At 34.1% G+C, this 22,452-nt stretch overlaps 1 protein-coding gene across 1 annotated transcript in view; it reads left to right on the plus strand.

The window, feature by feature from the left end:
* The window catches only part of LOC132696324 (laminin subunit alpha-1), a 218,221-nt gene that overhangs the window by 67,120 nt on the left and 128,649 nt on the right, over positions 1-22,452 (plus strand). Inside the window, exons 6-15 of the mRNA XM_060661083.1 lie at positions 5,401-5,541; positions 7,163-7,327; positions 7,700-7,840; positions 8,215-8,497; positions 10,141-10,449; positions 10,502-10,639; positions 17,071-17,314; positions 17,438-17,562; positions 19,429-19,598; positions 19,658-19,835. Of these exons, the coding sequence (XP_060517066.1) occupies positions 5,401-5,541; positions 7,163-7,327; positions 7,700-7,840; positions 8,215-8,497; positions 10,141-10,449; positions 10,502-10,639; positions 17,071-17,314; positions 17,438-17,562; positions 19,429-19,598; positions 19,658-19,835 (1,894 nt within the window). The remainder of the gene's footprint in view (positions 1-5,400; positions 5,542-7,162; positions 7,328-7,699; positions 7,841-8,214; positions 8,498-10,140; positions 10,450-10,501; positions 10,640-17,070; positions 17,315-17,437; positions 17,563-19,428; positions 19,599-19,657; positions 19,836-22,452) is intronic.

Consider the following 22,452-nt stretch of genomic DNA (forward strand, 5'->3'; position numbering starts at 1 on the left):
GGGCATGAACAATGTCTCGGATGACTGATTCCCATATTGGTCGCTGAGTCGCTGCTTATGGATTTCTATAAATTCTCGGATTTTTCGTTGGTAGAAACATCCGAGAATCTATAGATAATGTTCATGCCCCTTCTTTAGTTCCGCCCCCCTCAAACAATATATCCAGTGCCGTGTGGGAATTTCTTTGAAAAATTTACCAAATGTTGTTTACATGTGTAAACGGTATTTCTAAATGAATCGCAAAAATCGAAATCGTAAAAAGGAAAGTTCATGTGAACGCAGCATTTGAAAGGTGATGTTTTTAATATCACTCTACAGCTACTAAAAAAATCGAATTTAATGGTGTACATAGAATACAGATAGGAGACGTTGCCACTTTTAAAGAACAAATAGAATTTTAACGTGGTAATGAACACCCACTTATTTTCCGCTCTGCGATTCATTTTTAAATTGCCTTCCCTTTAATTATTTTTTTTTGCTCCCTACTCAAAAATTTCCAATTATGTGGTCAAGCGTGCGTAAACTGTCACTCGAAGACGTCAAAACGATGAGAAGTTACGACTTTGACAAAGAGTTTGGGAGCGGTGCATGTTCTTGGTAGATTTTAGCCACAGTTCATGTTTTGCCGAATTATACTACCAATAACTTCAACTAGCCGGAGCAGCAGTGTACAAAGAAGAATCGAAAAAGGCCTTTAAATGGACGGGCGGCATCTAGAACATCCGTTTTTTTGTTTTAGTTAAGTTAAATTTTTCCGAAACGCATTGGCGGCAAATGGAGATATCGTACATTGAAAACGGTCCTCTTCAGCTCTTTGTATTATTCACCGTCAATACCTATAAAACAAATTGAGAATATCGTTATTCGTCCATATTAAATTTAAACTTTTACTTTGTTGGTTGTCCATAGTTGTCAACATTTAGTGCATCCTAATTAATTGTCATGTTTGACAACAAACCGCAATAATTGATTTTCCTTAGGCAAGTACGTGAGGGGAAAATGTTCAGCCGAACAAATACGACACCGTCAAAAAAAAATTAATATTTCGAGTGTGGTGTGGAATATGGTATGTTCTGTTCATAGATATTAGAAACTGATCAATTTCTTTTGAACGTATTATCAAAGGGTGGTCATTAACATATAATGCAACAAGATTAGTATTATTAATTAAGGTGATTATGAATTAATTGATTATTAATTAATAATTATTAATTAATTATTATTAATTAATTTATATTAATAAATAATTAATAGTAATAATCTTGTTGCATTGTATGTTAATGACCACCCTTGGATAATCCGTTCAAAAGCAATTGGTTACTTTGTTATATCTACGAAGAGACCATAACCCCAACACAGTTTGATACCGATTTTAGCGATTTTGAAAATCTGATTATTTGCCACCCAGTTTTGGAGACTCTGTATAAAAGTGGACAACAACAATAAGAAAAACGTGGACTGAATCCTCTTTTTAATTTAAAAAAAAAGCATTTTCAAAATTGGTAAAGTTGAAAGCACATTTTTGTTTAAGTCAAAAATGGTCAAACATAGGTAAAGCCCGTTGTACATGAAATAAATTTATAATTTCATAGAGAATCTCAAAATGTAATAATATTCGGAGTGTTGCCTTTGAAATAAGCACTCGGTTGAACCGGAAGTGACAGGAGGTTAAAAATATTTTTATAAAAAGTAAGTATACTTCACACTTACCTTAAGCCTAAAAATTGAAAGCAATTGCATCTCAATAAACTTTTAATGAACGAAGTCCTTTAGATTTGGCGATATGTGATGAATCTAACCTTCGCAGAACAAATATTATACCCAAATTACAAGCAATCAAAATTGATGGAAGGTGCGGAGAGCCCACTATTTTATTAACGAAACAATGACTCACTTAAAATCAATTTAAAATGAATCACCCTGTATACAGGCAAGCGAAACATTTTTATGGTTTCCGTAATTGTCATTTAATGGATGCGAACAAATTCGTGTATATAAAATTTACGCGAACTCCTCCGGAAGAGGCCCATAGAAGTCCGGTATCTTTAAATTATTAACTGTCCGCTTAATAATGTAGCAGGTTTCGCCACGGACTCAGCCCGTTCGCAGTTAGGGTTGGTCAATGATTTAAAGGGGCGGCCAATTTCAGGAAATGCCCTTTCTCCGGCGGCGTTTTAACCTAATGAGCCGTTTTCGTAGTTTCCGAAAGCTCTACTCGGACGCATCATATAAATAACCGCTTAATTCCGGGATAATACGAATTTTAAATTATTTTTGTTTCTCTCGAAAGTGTTTGTCAAATGATTAGTACGTTTTTCGTCGGATTCTCTATTGCATCTTTGCCTTAGCGGTCGAACTGCCCAAATATTAACTAACTTATACGCAAAATCTTAGTACCATACTAAAGAAAGTTAATTAAAACTAGAACTTACTAACTTTAACAAAAGCTAAACAAAAAATAGTCCAAACTAAACTTGCCCAACGAATAAACACAGTTATGGTAATTAGTGGAAATTTTAGGGCAAATGATTGGTAATTGCTACTAACCAAAACTGACAAAAACTAACTAAGACTAACCAACGTATTTAGGCATGTTGGTGTACACACTAGTGATAATTAGTAGAAATTTTAGGGGAAATGAGTGGTAATTGCTCATAATTATTGGAAGTATAACCTTGATATTAAAAAGCTAACCAAACTAACCAAAACTATAACTTTTTTTTCCGAGGGGATTAGAAAATATGTTCACAGAAACCTCGTCTGATGTTCTAGGCGGCCTCAGCAAGGGTAGTGGAATCATCCTCGCGGACATACTTTGCTAGCCTGGTGGCTCCCTGATTCTTTATCTGTCTCTTTCCCCGGGTCCCACACTCTTCGTCTTCATGATGTCTATTATATTTCTGTATCCAACATGTCTTCCACCAGACCCGCCGGAGACAAGCTTCTCTATTGCTTTCCCAATGGCTTCACAAATATTCAGCCTCTGAGTGGTCCATCTTGGACACCTGATCAGTGTATGTTCCGCACTGTCCTCTCCCTAGCAGTTGAAGCATTTGCTATCTGTCATGCCTAGTCTATTTGCAAAGACTCTGAAGTAGCCGTGTCCGGTGAATATTTGTGTAAGATGATAGTTCTGCTGTCGGTATTTGCACCTCCTCCATTTATCTATATTCTGGATCAGTGGTCTGGGTCATCTTTTCCTCCCACCTACTTTCCTAATCCGTCCGTTCCTTCCTTCCTCTACCGTCTTGAGCAGCGTATTTCCTCTCCTCCACCAATAGATCCACAGGAGGGAAAGCCGTTATAACTTGATCCGCTGCACTGGACACCATCGGGTAGGCGCCTGCGACACTTAGGAGTACTTTCCTTTGTACGTTTTCCAGTATTCTACGGTATGTCTTAACTTTCATTGTTGGGCCCCATACAGATGCTCCATACATAACTCCGTACAGAACACCCCTCTTTCCTGTATTTGGCCGCTTATATTTTCGCAAATGATTTCCCCAATATTTTGTAGCCTTCGTTGACTTGATTCTTTGGTTACGTACATTGATCTGTATGTCTTGAAGGTTTCTACGTCCACTTAATGTGACCGCCTTCGTCTTCTGCTTACTAGCTCGAGGTCTTTTACCTGCAGCCACTGCGCAACCTTCCGCAGCGCATAGTTCGCGTCTCCAACTAGTTCTGCTTTGTTTTGACTTGCTGTTACTACTGCTACATCATCGGCATAGCCTACAACACTGACCACTAGGTCATACTCTATTCTTAATATATTGTCGTAGCTCACTTTCCATAGTAATGGATCCAACACGGATTCTTGGGGTGTTCCTGCTGACACTTGCTTTTTCTGTTATGCATACTGAATAATACTGTTAATTATTTGATTTAAATAGTCTCAAATCAAGTTGATCACACACAATACCTATTGTAATACCTCTTCAATCTTAGCTTATTCAGTAGTTTCGGCGACGACCGAGTTAAAATCGATTCTTAAGTCTATATTAGTAAGCAAGGAATTTTACTTCCTTTGCCATTGACATTACGTCATTTATTGCATCCAGGGGGACATGATTTTTTTTAATGTTGTAATTAATAGAAATTTTAGGAAAAAAATATTAAAAAAGCTAACCAAATAACTATAACTAACTCAAGCTAATCAAAAATAAGTTAAGGCTAACCTACATTAGAGGTTTAAATGTATAATTTAGTATACAAAGTCGCTGTTATTAGTGGAAATTTTAGGAGAAATGAGTAGTAATTACTGATACGTGATGATTGGAAGTACAGTGGTAACATTATGAAATTTTGAAGGTAATTTTGTGGCAATAAGGAATCAAAGCAGTTCTACTTCTACAAAATTGGTTTATGTTTTTGGATTATATTAATAAAACTATGTCAAATATCTATTCCAATTATCACATATAAGAATGAGCTAGATTTTAACTGCTGGAATGTATTAATTTGCCCTGAAATATGACAGAAGATTTTTTTGTCCTTTTTTTTAGAATATATTTTTATTCTTTTTTCGTTTCAATTTTCATTTTAATGTATTTTAATGTTGATATTGTTTTTTTTTCTTTCTTTTCTTATTGTCCCCGAAATATAGGTTTATAAATAAAATATATAATTAAAAAAAATATCAATAACGTTTTCTATAATTACCTGTCGTTATTTATTTAATAAAGCTAAATCATTAGTACTAGCATTTAGTGTCAATTCCTCCTAGGAGAAATTTATGTTCACAAATCCAACACCAGCTAATATTAACCAATAACTAACCTAACTAACCAAAAATGACTAAATCTAACCAGAACTACTTGAGACTGACTTAGTTATTTTTGTTTTATATCAAGTCAATTATTTTTGATGGTGTTTTTAATTGAACTTTGATTGTTTTAGCATTTTAATTTTTTATTCTGGTCAATATATATATATATATATATATATATATATATATATATATATATATATATATATATATATATATATATATATATATATATATATATATATATATACATAAAAAAGAATATTTGCTTTATCATTCATAAAATGAAACAAGTTACCTTTGTTATTTTTGCACTAATTAAACTGCCAAATTTCAAGCTGCGAACTTAAATATCATATTATTTGCCTTAGCCCATACCCTTTTTGGATTGTACTCAAGAATACTGTGCAATCCAAGTTAATTATTTATAGGAGGATTTTACGACTAAAAGAGCTATCTACATTTTATGACACATAAGAAATCAAGCCCCGTGAAACGAAAGCCGCAAAAAATAGCATGATCTTGACCGATGGTGGAAGCGCTTTATTTTTTCATTAATTCTGGATAAGTTAAATTACATATTCTCATTAAATTATGTTATGAGAAACAGCGCACCGTTAATAAAATTGCAGGACTACACTACGGGTATAAATTGCGAGGAATGCGTTTCCGGCTACTTCCGACCACAGGGGACCGCCCCCGATAACCCCACCCCGTGCAAGAGGTGCGATTGCGACGAGTGGGGTTCAGCACCGCCGGATATTTGCATACAGGTTTGTGGTTGTTAATGTGGTTCAGCTTGAAATTGCGCGGCTAAATTTTCTCCTTTTTTCTCTCATTTCTGATGATACTGAAAGCTACGTTTTAATTTAAATGTTAATGTTATGATTAGATTGGACAATTTTGAATTATCATACTTAAAATAAATTAAAATTGTAATACATGTGTATTTGGCTTTTAAATCTGAAAAAATTGAAAAAAACCTGGATTTTTTTTTCAATTTATATATTATGCAATCAACATAATGTATAAATATTACAATTTACAGAGTACACATAAGTGTTTTATTATTATTAATAATAATTAGAAAAACGTGTACATAAAAATTTAATAAACCATTAACCAAAAAAAGAGAAAAATAACATTAAATGAAAGTATAATTAATTATTATGGATATGCTACTGTAGAGGACCTAATCTCTTGTTATCGTGCGGGTCTTACTGTTTATGAAAGACAAACTTTCACGTTCGTTTTTCTTTTAACTCCTTTAATTATACCCTCCAAATAAAATTCATATAATAAATAAGCCCGACGTATACCATTTTGACATAAAAAAAGTGGATGCCTATGATTAGTGGCCTTTGGACTCGCATGATAAGGCCGGATTTAACTATAATTATTTAAAACTTAGGTGAAATATGTCTATGTGACTAACGTAGTGAGTGTAGCTCTTATGTAATTGAGTGATTGATACCTTAATATGCATAATACGCAATTTGTGTTTTAAAACTCCTACCACCTAATATTTCGGGAAATGAAATTTTATAGTTTTATAGTATAGCTTGTGTATAAATAGAGAGTAATTAAACCGATCTTCTCGAGCTCAGTTTTATCAATTTAAAGACAAGGTAACGTATAAATTTTTTTATGTTTTAAATTCTGTTTGTGTATTTAAAATGCATTGAAATCTATACCGAACCTGCGACAAGTTATATAAAAGAATAAAAGGAAAGAAGAAATAATTCGCATTGCAAATCCTAACTTGCAAACAATAGCTATCATTACGCCAACATCCTTATTTGTGTGGGTTTGTCATAATTTCAACCGAATAATTGTTGCCCTTTGTGTTAAATGGAATTTGGTTGTGTTTTCTTAATCATGTTCATATTTATTATTACCCGACGTCGTAAATTACCCACTACTTTGAGCACGAATAAGTACCATTAGAATAATTGTTTCTAATGATTTTGCAATGACAACCAATGCGAACTCGAATATTCAGATACTTACAAATCCAGTAGCAAAATTTATCAATTTTAATTATTTAATACAACACTTGATTAAATCTAAAACACTATTAGTAAACAAACAAAATGGATGAGAAAATGAGAACGAAGGTATAATTGCCGTTTTAAATCTATAATCTGTAAGAAAAATAAGATTAAGTTCTGCGAAAACCCTATTGTACAGTTTGGGGAGCAAACAGTTTTCTATAGATATGCAATTCACAATCTGGGTTATTTTGATATTTTTAGTGTATTGTTTTATAACTTGTTGGAGTTTTCCAGTTAAAAAGTTTCTAAGGGAGACAAGATATCTAATTTTTCTCTCAAATTGGAAACTCATTAATATTATTTAATTTACAATGAACGTTCTGCATTTTTTGATCTTCAGTATGGCGATCTGGCGGGAACCTGCAAATGCAAAAGCGGATACAAGGGTAGTAGATGCGATTCGTGTGCTGCAGGCTATCGAGGCTATCCTAGTTGCGAGCCTTGTCCCTGCGATCCCAAGGGAATCACTGACGTTAACAATTGCGAGAACGAATGCAATTGCAAAGTAAGAACAAGCACTTGATGCTTTTTATCTTTCTCCAGTTAGCTGTACAAACCTTCGTGAAAAAGTTTTCAGACAGTTAAGAAACTAAATTTTTCACCTATTTAAGATATTTGGTGAATATTAAATTACTAATGCCGTAAAAAATACATTACCGAATATTAAAAGGTTGAACATTTGAACTCTCTGACAAAGAAATTGCATTGCGATAGGGAAAAACTTTTGTCATAGAGCCATAAATATTGGGTAGCATAACTATAGACTAGTATATAGACTTTAGACGGAAGAAGAAGGTGCAGGTTTTTCAGGTCCTTCTTCTCAAACACACATCCCTTAACATCCGCTTTGGTGTTAGTTTTTGTTACTTTGTTGTAGCCAAACGTTGAAGGCCTGTATTGTGATAGGTGCAAGACGGGATACTTCGGACTGAGCTCGGCTCACCCTGAAGGCTGTCTGGCATGTTTTTGTTCGGGAGTCACCCATTTGTGCGAACTAGCAGCCGTTGAAACGACAACGGTAAGATATTTTTTCAATTAAATGCTGGGGGCGATCAGGGCGGCTACTCTTGAAAAGCGTCAAAGGAATATTGATAAATAAACTACGACAAAAAATAAACGCATAATAAGGTACCACTTTTATCCCCTCCACAATGCAAAACTCACTCTATCGAAGGATACCAGTGGGTTTCCAATCGTAATATCTAGGGAAGAAGTTTATCCTTTTAGGCATTTTGTTAATAATGTTGTTAACTTTGATATTAATATGAGGAAGAAACACGCTTACATTGACTCGACATTAGTTGTCAAGAATAACCGCACGGAAATAACATTTATTAAGAGTGAATTCTACGATCTTTAAGTATCGTTCTTTGTTGTAATTTCTCTTTTTAGATAAACACACTGGACGATTGGCTAATCACGGACTTGAAAGTCAGCAACTTTATCAAACCGGAGTCCAACGGACAGAATATTTTTTCCGTAGGTAATTACGAAATTCCGGGTGTTGAGAATTTGTACTGGATGGCCCCGCATCACTATTCGGGTAACAAACTGGAAGCCTATGGCTCTACATTCGTTTTCGAGGTGCAGTGGGTCGTGATGAGGGGCGACACCAGCGGCGAACCCACAGTCGGACCAAACATGATTATTGTGGGTGCAAACGGACTTCAAATTGGTAAGTCACTCGGCATTATTTTGATTAGTTACTTCATTTAAAAAGAAATTTATAGCTAAGTAAACGCTCAAATGCTGTTTGGAATTGTCAAAAATTCCAATGCCTGATCGTAGAATCTATGATCCAGTGGAGAGAAAAAGAGAGATAGAGGGTGAGAGGAGAAAGAGAGACAGACAGTCTGACTGAGCTGTACTAATTTGATAGGGTAGTACATTTTTTGTAATGTAATGAAGAAATTATCCCCAATGTGCGTCTAAAATGCCACCATAATGTAGAGAAGTTATTTGGTTATCATTGAAAGGTTACCGTCGAGTCAAATTAGACAAAAATAGTAATCTAATAACAATAATTCCGACAGAATTGACCAGTAGAAATAAAAAAATCAACATTTTCGTTTTATATATATATATATATATATATATATATATATATATATATATATATATATATATATATATATATATATATATATATATATATATATATATATATATATATATATATATGATGACACTATATTCCGGGATATCATCCGTTCGCTCGTTGAACTCCGACTGGAATCCTGCATCCGACTGGAATCCTGCAGACGTTTCGCCAAAATCTCACTTGGCATCTTCAATGCTCGCGCTCCCAGTGTTCGAAGTGTTTTCGGAGCGCGGGCATTGAAGATGCCAAGTGAGATTTTGGCGAAACGTCTGCAGGATTCCAGTCGGATGCAGGATTTGCAGGATTCCAGTCGGAGTTCAACGAGCGAACGGATGATATCCCGGAATATAGTGTCATCATATATATATATATATATATATATATATATATATATATATATATATATATATATATATAATCTCAGACCTAAATTAGAAATTACATGTTTTTTTTTCTTAGAAATCACTACTAACATATTGCGATTCAAAACGTTGAAGGAGTTACGTACGTTTCATTGCAGTGCATTGCACGGCACTGCATAATATGCACCCACTTCTACACCACTGTGCTCTTTGCGTCTACACGTGTCCCTTCTTGGCTTCACACAAATCTGCATGTTTTTTTGCCTACATCTTCCTCTGTGTAGCATTGTTTCCATGGCATATTGAATGTTCATAGCTCTGAAGACTTTTCAAACGTTCAAAATAAATAAGAAATAAAAGTTTAGATTTTCACGAAATTATTATTATATCAAATGTCAAATGTCAAATATGACAACTGATTACTTATTTCGATTAAATTTTTCATTCCACGACTAGCTGTAAATTTCTTTCAACTTCAGTCAAGATTATTATTGATTGATGTAATGGTATACACTAGTAATTAATATGTATATTCGCTCAAAAAGAACGGTTACCACTAAAAGAATTTCATTTAAGTTACTCAGAAAAAGCAGAGTTGTTACGTGTAAAATAGGCTTGACAGATGTTGATCAAGACCATGCGGATACATCGGAATAACTAAATCATAGACGGATATATTAACCTGAGATACAAGTAATGTAAGCAATATCTTAGCAATTGTGATTCCAAAGCATACATGGACACTTTGTATTAATTGGTATCCATCATAATCGTGCTCTCTCTCAATTTTTATTATTTGAATTGAATCTTGGGCGGCCTATATCAACAGCAGTTCTTATTTGGCATACTTTTCAGGTACGGGAGAGGAAATCTACAGTTCCCAGAGAACGTCCTTCGAAATACTTCTCGAGGAAACCGGCTGGTATGTCATACCGAACGATTTAAAAGACATCACCACTGCGTTGAAAAAAGACGACTACATGAGAGGTCCGGTAACACGTCAGCAATTTTTGAGCGTTTTGGCGAACATCAAATATATCTTGCTGAGGGGTACCTTCCATACCGATCAGATAGAGGCGTTGCTGGAAAAGGCCGTGATGAGTTTCGGCAACGAAAATGCAAACTACGAGGATGGCAGTGTCGAAAAATGCTCCTGTCCTTCCGGTATTTTGATAAGTAATTAATTTGAACGGAGAGCCCTAATTGCTTCTTTCAGGATATACCGGTTTATCCTGCGAAAGCTGTTCCTTCGGCTACGTAAGAATCTACGCCAACAGTTCCGGTAATACACAGGAAAGCTTTTGTGGGAAGTGTGATTGCAACGGACACTCAGAATCTTGCGATGCCAATACAGGTAAAGTTCCTTTCCAAATGTCAGTACTTTTTTATACAGGGTATTTCAAACACGTTGTGCATTTCTAGGGTAAATTGAATATTTAAAAATATCGGTAGTTTGGCTAATAAACATGTATATGAAAACGTTTCCTTCAAAAGATGCTGTACAGCCGCAGGCGGCCCCCATGTTTTTAAAATAATGTATTCTTAAACGGTTTAACATACCCAAATGAAATTTAGGCTACAAATAGCGTTGCTTTTATACAGGTGGTAAAGGAAGATGCCACTTGTTTGGCCCCCAAAATTTTATATGTGAAAATATTTTTTTTGGCAAATATACTTTTTTTAACAGTTTTTCACAAATAATGGTACTATGCTACTTACTAAGGATAAGATAGTAAAAAAAACTTATCTGGTTTACTTCGTTCGTTTAGTAATACACCGACATTATATCGTTCCCTTATCAATAATTATAAACCATCGTTTCTGCAAGGGAAATTAAAAATTACCGTCTAGTAGCATTACAGTGTTAGTTCGGTCAAATTTTTGAAAGCTGTTTTAACGATCGTCTGAAGCATTTTCTACAAAAGTTCAATTTATTGTCACAATATCAAAACAGATTGAGATCAGGTTTTTCCACTAACTCGGCTCTTAGGTCGGCAATAACGAGTATATAAAGCATTGTATAATAAAAATATTGCCTTAAACCTTCTGGTTGATATGACATGGTCGACTTCGATCTGCTGCTAGAAAAAACCATCTATTGGAGTGAGAGGAGCAGCGTTCGCAGCGACTTGTATTTACTCAATCGCACACAGCAGGTCGAAGTCGATGGTGTCAAATCCAACATTCTAAGAATATCGAAGGAAACCCCTCCGGGATGTTGTCGATCTCCAACACTCTTCAATGTTTTTATTAATGATCTGCCCGACTTCCTGGCAAATCTGGGCTATCCAGTAACGTACGCCGACGACAGCAATATTATAATTAGCGCTAAAAACACTAAAGAATTAGTCACTAAGAATAGCGCTACGGTGGGTATCATGCAATCGTGGTGCAGATCAAACGGGATACATTTAAATACAAGCAAATCAAACGCAATACAACTTGGAACGAAAAAACGGCCTACGGATTATTTAACAGTCCAATAACAGACATATCTTACATTAACCGCACGTTATCGAAAAAAGAGAAAAAAAACTATATACCAAAAAAACACCAGTGCATAAGCAAATCAATACCCATTGAAGGGAAATTTACAGATATGAATGAATTGGTGGAAGTACAATTAAAAATGTCCATTTCGTTTTTTAGACTGTTCGAATAGTGGAGAGTTGACACCAACATCGGTACGAGGTCTATTTAAATAAAAAACGCTACTTCTATTTGTGAATTAGAGACTACAGTTGCAACTTATGCTACTTAGGAGAAAAGAACAATCAATTTCATAAGGAACTAGCTTATAAAAGAATGTTAATTTAGATTTCTTCCGTCTTGATTCTAGCGTTTCATAACAAAGTTCCTGAAGTTTGATATGGTATGTCAAATATGTATATTCCATGTTTTTTTTTCTATTTTCTTAGTGTTTTTTTGGTAATGGGGGACCACACCAAAGAAGCATATTCAAGTACACCCCTTACTAGTGAGTTGCACAAGGTTTCAAAAGTTTTTATTTGTTGAAAATTTGATCCGTTCCTGAGAATAAAACCGAAAATTACATATGCCCTTTTCGTTGTGTTTCGAAGCTTATTTTTGTGTCTAATGTTAAACCCAGATCTTTGTTTTGTTTTTTTGTGGTTAAGTAGTATTAATCACAAAATTGCAAATTAATCATAATTTAATAAATATTTTTTTCGTGTAAACGTAAATTTAAAACATTCGTGTACATTAAAGGATAATTTGTTTTCATTGGCCCATTCTTGTGCTCTATGCATATCCTTTTGGAATAAAACACAGTCTTCTAAACCCCTAATAATTCTATTTAAAGTCGTCTGCCAATAATTCACACTCAGAATTTTGAACAACATATGTTTGGTCATTTATTAAATAAAGGAAAAACAGTGGACTCAGATTCGCATCCCGCGTAACCCCTGAAAATGTGACAAATTCATATTCATATCATACTTCATTTACCATACACCATTTATGATTGCACATTATTCTTTCCTTTTAGTACGATGCACATATCTTAAGAGTACCAAAGACACCCAATTTTTTTAGAAATACGTCATTATCAACTCGATGAAGCTCTTTTGAGAAATCTATAAATACAACGTCTACTTGTTTATTGTTGTCTATGGATTCATTTATTTTATGTAAAAGGCTTGTTAAGTTGTTCTCTGTCGATCTTCTCAACATAAAGCCGTGCTGGTTTAGATGTATTACTTCTGATATATGAGAAAAGATGTATTTATACAAAATGGTTTCAAAAATTTTACTTGATGCGCAAATGATTACCACAGGTCTACAATTATTAATTTCTGACTTTTTCCCACTTTTATGAATTGGGTAAACTTTTGACATTTTCCATGCAATTGGGTATTCTTAAAAATTATTTTTATTGATCGTAGAAGCTCATGGATGCTCGCTTTAAATATGAGTGGAGGGATCTTGTCTGGACACACTGTCTTTTTGGGCTTTATTTTTTTGGTGGCATCTAAAACATCTTTATCTGAGATGGAATCAAGTTTCAAGATGTCATTGGTAAACACTAAATTTTTACTGAGTTCTGTATTATATGAAGATTTTGTATTCTTATGTACACTTTGAAAATAATCTACAAATTTATTTGCGGTGTCAGCATTTCCGTCAATTTGTTCTCCCGCAAAGAAAATCAAATCAGGCAGACCCCTAAAGCCCGAGCGTGAGGTTTTAAAGAACCGCTAGAACTCCGTGGAGTCAACGTCCTTCTTTATTTTTGATCTTGGGTAAAGAAAATTTTCTAGATAATACTTTCGATTGAATTTTTCTAGTTTTTTTTGCGGAATAATGATAGTACAAATTTTTTAAGACTGTATGTTGCTGAAAAACTTCTATGGACTTCTATGGATATTGATAATATTCTATCGAAAATGAACGATTATTTTTTATTATTTGTTTTCATCGCAAAAAAACAGTGATCAGACCCATAGTAAGGGTTGGGTATTGGTAAGGGCTTTTGGTTCATTACAAATTTGGACGCTGTCTATTTACGTGTATTGCCTTATTATACACACTAAAAAAAAGAACCCGAATTGCTACAGAGGCATGAGATTCACAGTTACAACACCCGAACAAAAAATGAATTTGAGCCACCTTTTTATAAGCTATCAATTTGTCAAAAAAACCGGATTACATTGGTATTAAATGTTTAAACAAATTGTATCGATTCGACAGAATCGGCATGGAATAAAACAACTAAATTAAGACTCAAGCAACTTTATGTAATTTTTTTTTTCATTGAAAGAGGCGATGCTGTGATACCACGAGTGGCAAGAATTCCTTAAATGGAAGAAAATATTTTAAATCTTGCTTGCAGATCCTATGAAGGGCAAGTGACGCAAATGTTTCTAGTGTACAATATTGTAATAATTATTGCATCATAATGAAGAACTGTCAACATAATTTTAAGTTGATTTCCTAAGCTAGTACAATACTATATTTTGTATTGAAATTTGAATGGTGATGTTAACTATCTATTTCTGGATAATAATTTCTTTAGGTTATTAGATGAATTGTTTTAGTAGAAGATGGCTCTCAAACAAACCCCATTGGATTGATCGGGGTGCCAATTCTCCTATCTGCTGACCACCCCTGACCTAAATCACTTGTATCTTAATGTGTTTGTGGAGTTTGCTTAAAAAATATATATTCAAGCAAAATAAGTTTCAGTTCCACGGCTTTAGCTAGGAAAATGTTTTCGAAAATGTATTCGTGAAAATGGCAGACATTTCGAACATCTAATGTAAAAAATCGGTACCTACTTCTTCACTTCTTTTATTTGTGTTATGTTATCCTTTTTTTTTAATTGTTTTCTATGTCTGTTCTTAATTAATGTTATGCGGAAACCTGATTCTGAAATAATCATTATTCTCTGAGATGGTTTTTTCCACATAAGAAAAGCATTATTTGCTAAAACCTCAAATAATTCCAAAACCGGTATTATTTACCATTTTTATGAAAAACTATTAAAATAACTGGCAATTTGGTCAGTAACTTTTATGTCCCATTGAACGGGATTTGTGATATTAATTCCATAAAGGTCTCTTAAATTTTTTCAGAAATATTAAGAAAAAAACAATTTTTACAGGTATGCAGACAGAAAAAGCCGACCCGGGAGTCAAAGGCATTTGTTAAAACTAAATGAAAATAGATGACGTAATTATGGACCGTCGAGAAATGAATTACGAATATACTTTTTATTATACTTCTTTTAAAATTGGGTAAGGGTCGACCCAAATATATATTGAAAACTAAAACACTCTTAAAAACAAAAAATAAAGGACGGAGAGGAAATTTTAATTTATTTTTCGTTTGCAAAACATAAGAATAATACTCATACTTACGAATACTTAAGAATAATACTTAGAATACTTATAATACTTGCTATTTTCACCAATAACCGGACAACATCGCATTAAAATTCGAAAAAAATCATAATCATTTCATAAATGAAGTTTTAAAATTTTTTGAAAATGAATTTGAATTGTCCAAATTTCTTATCCACGAATGAATATTTGAGACCACATTGTCAATAGCTTATCTATCTCTGGCCGTGTCTCACGTTCCTCAATCATGACATTCTCTTTCGTCCTAGTCCTCTTCTATCCTCGACTTTGCCTTCAATAATCATTTTCAGAAATTGATATTTATGATTGCACATTATGTGACCCAGATATGCAGTCTTTCTTTTTTTTTTACATCGTCAAAGAGTTCGCGATCTTTGTTAATACGCCTGAGAACATCTTCGTTTCTCGTTCTGGCTATCCAATTTAATATCCAGCCTTGAACACCGTACTGACCTAACATAGCAGCCCACAGATCTCAGCCGACTATCAAGGTCAAAGTCGCTACAAGCGAACACTTTTTTGAATTTTAGGAATACGTTTTTCCTTGTCTGAAGATCATTCTTCATAAAGCCAAGTTCCTAGGTACCTAAATTTTTCCACGCGTTCTATAACATTTTAATTATACGTTAAGCTGACGTTTTTAAATGTATCTATCTCTCTCATGATAACCATGAATTTAGGTTTCTTTGTGTTCATGTTCAATCCTATATCCTGGCTGCAGTCTCCCACAAAATGAACACTCTGTTGCAGATCGGATGAGTCGCTTATGAAGTTATCGCATTTTTTATATAGGCTCGCATGTATTATTCTGAGGAATATTTTTAGGGAATGACTCAAGAGACTAATGACTCTGTGTTCTTGGCATTTTCGTGCGCTGGTCTTTTTTGGTAGAGCAATAAAATTCGAAAATAGCCACTGCTCCGGGTGTTACCCAGTGTGATATATTTGGTTAAATAACATGTAAAGTACTACAATGCGTCTCTCGTCGAAAAGTTTGAGTATTTCTGATAGTATCTCAGCAACTGGTTTATTATTTTTAGGGATTTATATAGCACTTTTTATCTCTTCTTTAATAATGGATGGTCCATTTAGGTTATTTCCGGCTATGACTTCTTTAGTCGGTCTTGTCATTAAAGAGATTTTCTACATAGTCCTCCCATATTTTGCACTTTTCGGTATTGTATAGGATTATTTGGCTATTTTCATTGACTGGTATATCTAGGGTTCGCTTTTTAAATAATTCAGCGTTTTTTTTGAGTCTTTTATGAAGGTTGGAATCCTTTCGTTTGTTGTTCTATTTCGTTGAACTCTCTTATAAGCCATTCATTTTTTTTATATTCAATACCCGCTTTTGCAGTTTTTTGTACTGTACTTTATAATTTTTTAATTTTCTGCATTCACCCATGAGTAGCAGAATTTCATCGGTCATCCATATTTAACTATTTTGTGAGGTGATTTTTAGCACACTTGCTATTTCTCCCCATGATTGCGTTACGTCATCTCCTCCAATTTTGAGATATAATTTCTGAATCTGCGCATTTAACTGGTTAGTTTATTCGGTTTCAATGACTGGATTATGTATTTTATCCAATGCCATTGGTCGTCTCGGTGTTTCTTTTTTACGCTTTGAGAACGACACTTTCTCTGCGGCCATTAGCAGTGGTGATTATGGGATTCTGTTTTTTTTTTTAATTTTACCGGTTTGTAGGGCAACTCAGGCAATTTGACTAATTTACATATAATAAAAACAATAATCCACAATTTCTAAGGGATGCCTCAATAAAGAAGGGCTATGGAACGATCCATCATTCAGGTGGGTGCCAGCGTGAATATGAGAAGTTCAGAATGGATCCTCTCGTTCCCGAATTCGAGTTTATGTTTATGTGATTTTTCGACTTTTCAGGTGAATGCTTTTGCGAGCACAATACGGTAGGCGAAAAATGCGAAAGGTGCTCGGTCGGATTTTACGGAAATCCGTTGCGCGGAACCGAAACCGATTGCAAACGATGCGCGTGCCCTCTAGAGAACGACGCGAACAACTTCAGCCCGAGTTGTCAATTGGATTACGTCACGACAGACGACAGGGGCGGAGGAAGTTACGTTTGCACCCAATGCCCCAAAGGTTACACTGGCGACCATTGTGAAATGTGGGTAGCTATATTTTTATACATCTTTTTTATAAATTTGTTCGATATATAAAAAAACGCACCGCCTCCACCATTTGTCAAGATACACTCGAATCAGATAACACATTTTTTACTTTTCTTTAGATGTGACGATGGATATTACGGCGACCCGATGGAAGTCGGCAATAGATGTATGCCTTGTGACTGCAACGGAGGGCCTTGCGATCGAAAAACTGGCCAGTGTCTGAGCTGCAAGGGCAACACCGAAGGTAATCTCTCCTTTTCACGTTCTTGACTAAAAAATTGGGTGATCATGCATGATGATGGGGAAATGTTATTGAATAGATCATTTCTGTTCTGTTCTGTTGTTGTTTGATATTAATTTGTTAGTTTTGTGGAATTTTATTTATAGACCGGAGCTTCAGCCATCTCTGGCTGTTTGATGGTCGATAAGCGAGATAAGTGTGATAAGAACATTGTCACGTGTCACCTGCATACCACAAATTATTATTTTAAGATTTTTATCAGAAGGCAGTTCAGATTCAAACATTTCCTTTGCTCGTTATTTACGTTTAAAGTCTGATAAAAAACTATAACAATTGGGCAATCTTCTAGGGAGCTAAATGTCGTATTAAAACTTTTGTCTGTATTTTTATTGAATAATTTTTTGGTATGTGTAAAACAAGTTCAATTTCACCGGCAAACTGTGTTGATATACCGGGCGTAAGGGAAAATGTGACAAGTCTATGTGGGATCTAGATAGAACACAAAAACAGAACATGCCCGCCAATGTGTTCAATTTGCTCTAATTTAATATCAAAACATTGTTTCCTTATACAAATTCGAAAAAAAAAATCCCTAAATTTAATAATCCTTAAAAGTAATTTCCAATTGCGTTTAGCTTTACAACTTAATCGACCCCTGGTAAACGAAACAACCTAAATATGTTTCAAATATGCTATTTTAAGGGGTTCCAACTAGTGACCAACTTATTACATTTTTGCTAAATTATGTCAAGCACTTTAAAAATTATTTAAGAAAAGCAGTTTTACTTTTTTTAAAACCTCTGGATTTCTTCTGCTTCGGAGTTTATTGAGTCGAACTAGAAGCCAACAGGATTACTGTAGCCTGTGGAAGTTTCTTTGAAAAATTGAAAAGCCGTTTTCATGTATCCGAAGGATCAGCCGCCAGGAAAAGGACATATGATCTGATTATGTTGTTTTTCGTATTCTATCTGAAACTTAGGGATTTCCCACAATTTCATATCATCATTATCATAATATAATCCCAATTTTGAAAATGCAGTGAGACCCTCTAAGTATTGGATGTTACTTACTGAAATATAAATTTGCAAACAGAATTAGCACCTTCTGCCCTTAGATACAGTGATATTTTGAAAATGTTGCATTTTAGGCATGAAAGCTGCTCTGGTTAATCTTTTTTATATGGGATCTAGTGACGTAGTCACTTTTTTTTTTCAAATCTCACAAATTTTGACATACAAACGGAACTTGTGTTTTATTTTAATAATTTGAGTGGGCTTTATTATTATTATTATTTATTTTATTGGCTTTATATGAGTATAAATCTTTAATTTTTTTTATATAAAAAGATGTTCGTTTGTTAGCTGTCGAACAGTCATGGCACTTCGTATTTCGTATTTTGTACACACACCTGCGCAAGTTCATTTTGACATGCAACAAACTCTTTGTAATAAATTATGTTCTTATCTAAAAAAACGTCTTTTTATGTATTGTATATTTTTGAAAAGCTAATAACAAGCCTAATTAAATTATTAAAATAGAACTTCAGATTAAAAAACAACACATGTTTAATTAATATATCAAAATTTGTAAGTTTTGGTTAGTGCACCACTGCATACTACGCAAAAAACCGTATATAGATCAATTTTCACGTTTTCGATGAGAACTCATAGCTACAAAGAACTATAAGGATGCAACATTTTTAAAATCACCCTATATCTCAAAATCCAAAATATCTTTACCATTTTTGTTTGTGCCACATTAATAAGGGAGAGAAGGAGCCACACTGTGCCTGAATGATAAATAATAATACTGAATAAATGCCATTTTCCTTGTCATTCGTGGCATGCTTCACCGGAACTTTAAACCCAGGTTGGAAATGTGAAAGGTGCAAACCCGAACACTACGGCGATCCGTCGACTTCCAACTGCAAACCTTGCGAATGTGATCTGCTTGGTTCCGAATCAAAGCAATGCCATAATGCGACCGGCCAGTGTGTCTGCAATGAAAAATTTACGGGAAGAACTTGCGACCAATGCGAAGTAAGTACGAATCGAGAGTACTTACGATCAACGGTCAACACGCGTTTTCCAAAATGCAGGTCGGTTTTGGAAACGTCACCGCCATGTGCCCGCCTTGTTCCTGCAGCCCGATCGGCTCGCAATCGCCAGTTTGTAACGTTCACACCGGCACCTGCGATTGTCTTTCGGGAGTCGAAGGATTCCATTGCGATGCCTGTCAAAATTTGCACTACGGGTTTTCGAACAACGGCTGCAAAGGTGAGTACAGATCTTGTATACAGAGCGACCGGAAAACGAAAAATTAAGTTACTAAACTACATCTGTAATATATCCCACTTTTTTTATATAAAACAACGGTCACAGGTGCCTGGTAAATTTGGTTCTCCCAATTTATCTAATTAAAATTAAATCGGACATCAAACTTCAAGCATTAATATAAATAAACTTACGGTTAGTTGATCAATTAATTTAAAAAAAGCGCTCTTTCAAATACAAAAAATGATGCAAAATAATGATTCCGCTCCCAAGAACATAAAATAATTTGTAATGGTATGACAATATGATTTTTAACACCACCCAGTGAGGATTTTCTAGTAATAATAATAGCTTTTTTGCTTACCAGAGAACAATTTATTTAGGCAGTAATGTATGACTAAACTTATCAGCATCGATATATCAATTGGTTCACAACTAAGAGAGTTCCAAATCGACGTCGCAGTTCTATAAAGCTAACTTCGACCAGACATCAATCATCTCAATTCACTCAGTCTGCAGTTTATAGCAATTTGTAAATGGACATAATTGACACGCACTTTCGTTTCACACTATTCTTATCAAATTTGTCCAAACAAAATTCATAATTTAGTTACACAAGCTTAGTATTCCAAGTTAAAAATAATTTAGTAGAAAAAGAAAAAAAAAAATGAAACACACCATAGTGGAATTTAAAAAAGAAAAAATATAAAAAATATCAAAATTAGTGGAACAACGATGATTGCGATGTGAACAAAATTGGATGCAATTTCTGTGATTTTAAAATGTTCTATCTAGTTTACTACAGTATGAGAATTTCAATTAATTAATTATTAATAATTAATTATTTAATCAATTTGCTGCAAATGTATAGTAAGACTGCTGTATATTTTTCAGTGTTTTAGTAACCAACGTTTTATGTTTTTTTTTGTTATTTTAACTACCCATATTTCTTCATTTTCTTTCTACTTAACCTAAGTTTTGCATTTTTTCTTATTCTTAATCAATTAATTTAAGTTGCGTTTGAGTATGAGTTGCAACTCAAATCTGATAAATTCGCAATGCATGCATTCGCATGCGTAAAGTGATACTTTGAGAAGAATAACTAATAAAGTGTTTAATTGATTTTGTTTAGAAAACTGTTAAATTTTTTTCGATGAATACAAAATAAATGCAAAAAAGTTAACAAAACCAAGCGATTGCGTTTGGGTGGACTTTTCATTGCTTTGGAAAGTTTTCATTAGTTAATTTATTTATTTAAGAAGAAATGCTAACTCACAAACAGACATATCTGTCCAATTGCGAGTTTCCACAAATTACAAATATAACCTAAATCTTCTAACTAGGAGGCCTTAGTAATTATAAGAAATTAATAGGCAAAGGCAAATAAAAGGTAGAAATAAACTATTGAATAATTGTACCGTTCAACCTTATTTTCAAAGTCAGACAACACTTGCTTCCAAACAAGTCAAGGTCGGTAAAAGTGTCATGTGAACGAGCAATTCTTATTAGTTGAGAGGTCCTGTGTTAATTCGTGTTAAATCTGTCGCTGGATAAGAGTCAACGTTTCCCTGTTCTATACGGATTTGCATTTATCGAAAAAAAAAAAATTAAGAAAAGCTTTATATTTAAGTACTGTATCCAGATATTTCCTACTGCTTCTATTTTATAATAGTTGCGATTCTGGCAATAGCTAAATGAAAAAGTACATTTGGCCCAAATTAAGTATGTTACTATGTTTAGTTAATACACTGGGCCGCAAATTTGCTGTCTATTAAAAAAAAAACATCTAAATTTATTATCGATTTATATCCAAACCAAATCCAACTTGAATTTAATTTCGCGTATTTCAACCCCTTGCTCTTATTACTAATTCACACCTTCTTGGCATACTAGAAATTACGTTTTTGGTTTCATTTTGTTCAGTTTGATTTAAGTCTCTAGGTTAAGGTCTCAAGGCTCTGTCTAATCTGTCGACGCAAATGTGTTCATATGAATGCTGAATGAGGTTCATATTGGCAATTTGGGGTGGCCAGACTAAAGTTCGAATTTCCATTTCCTGGAGGTAGTTTTTCTCTACTCTAGTTACGTGCGAGCATAAATTATCGTGAATCAATTCCGCAATAAATTTGCCAAATGGCTTACTATGTATTGGTCACTTAAACAATTGACTAAATTCTCTTATTTTACAGAATATGCTTTAATTGTATATTTGTTATAGCAAAGATTCCAAAATATTGAGGAATACTCATGAACTAATCTCACCATGCTATTAAATAAAATAATTAATTATTTACATGTTTTGTAGCTCAGGAATGCTCATAGTATAAATCCTAGATTACCTCGTGCTCTTTGTTCGTTTGTTTTAATAGTATTGCGAAAATCCAAAATTTACGAATTTTCTGTTGACCGATCAGGAACAAAAGCACATCTGACCCAGAACGTTTCTTTCTTCCTGAGCGCATAACATTTAATTTGTATTGATTCCGCTCGTTTGGCAATTAATATCGAATTACGTGTAATACAAATATGTATTAAAATGCGTAGAGTTATAGCCGGTCGGAATGATGGGAGAACGCTTTTCTAGATCGTAGAGGCGGCCATCGCGATAAATTTCATTAAA

Source organism: Cylas formicarius, unplaced genomic scaffold, assembly GCF_029955315.1.
Source record: "Cylas formicarius isolate icCylForm1 unplaced genomic scaffold, icCylForm1.1 PGA_scaffold_1__22_contigs__length_36826433, whole genome shotgun sequence".
NCBI lineage: Eukaryota > Metazoa > Arthropoda > Insecta > Coleoptera > Brentidae > Cylas > Cylas formicarius.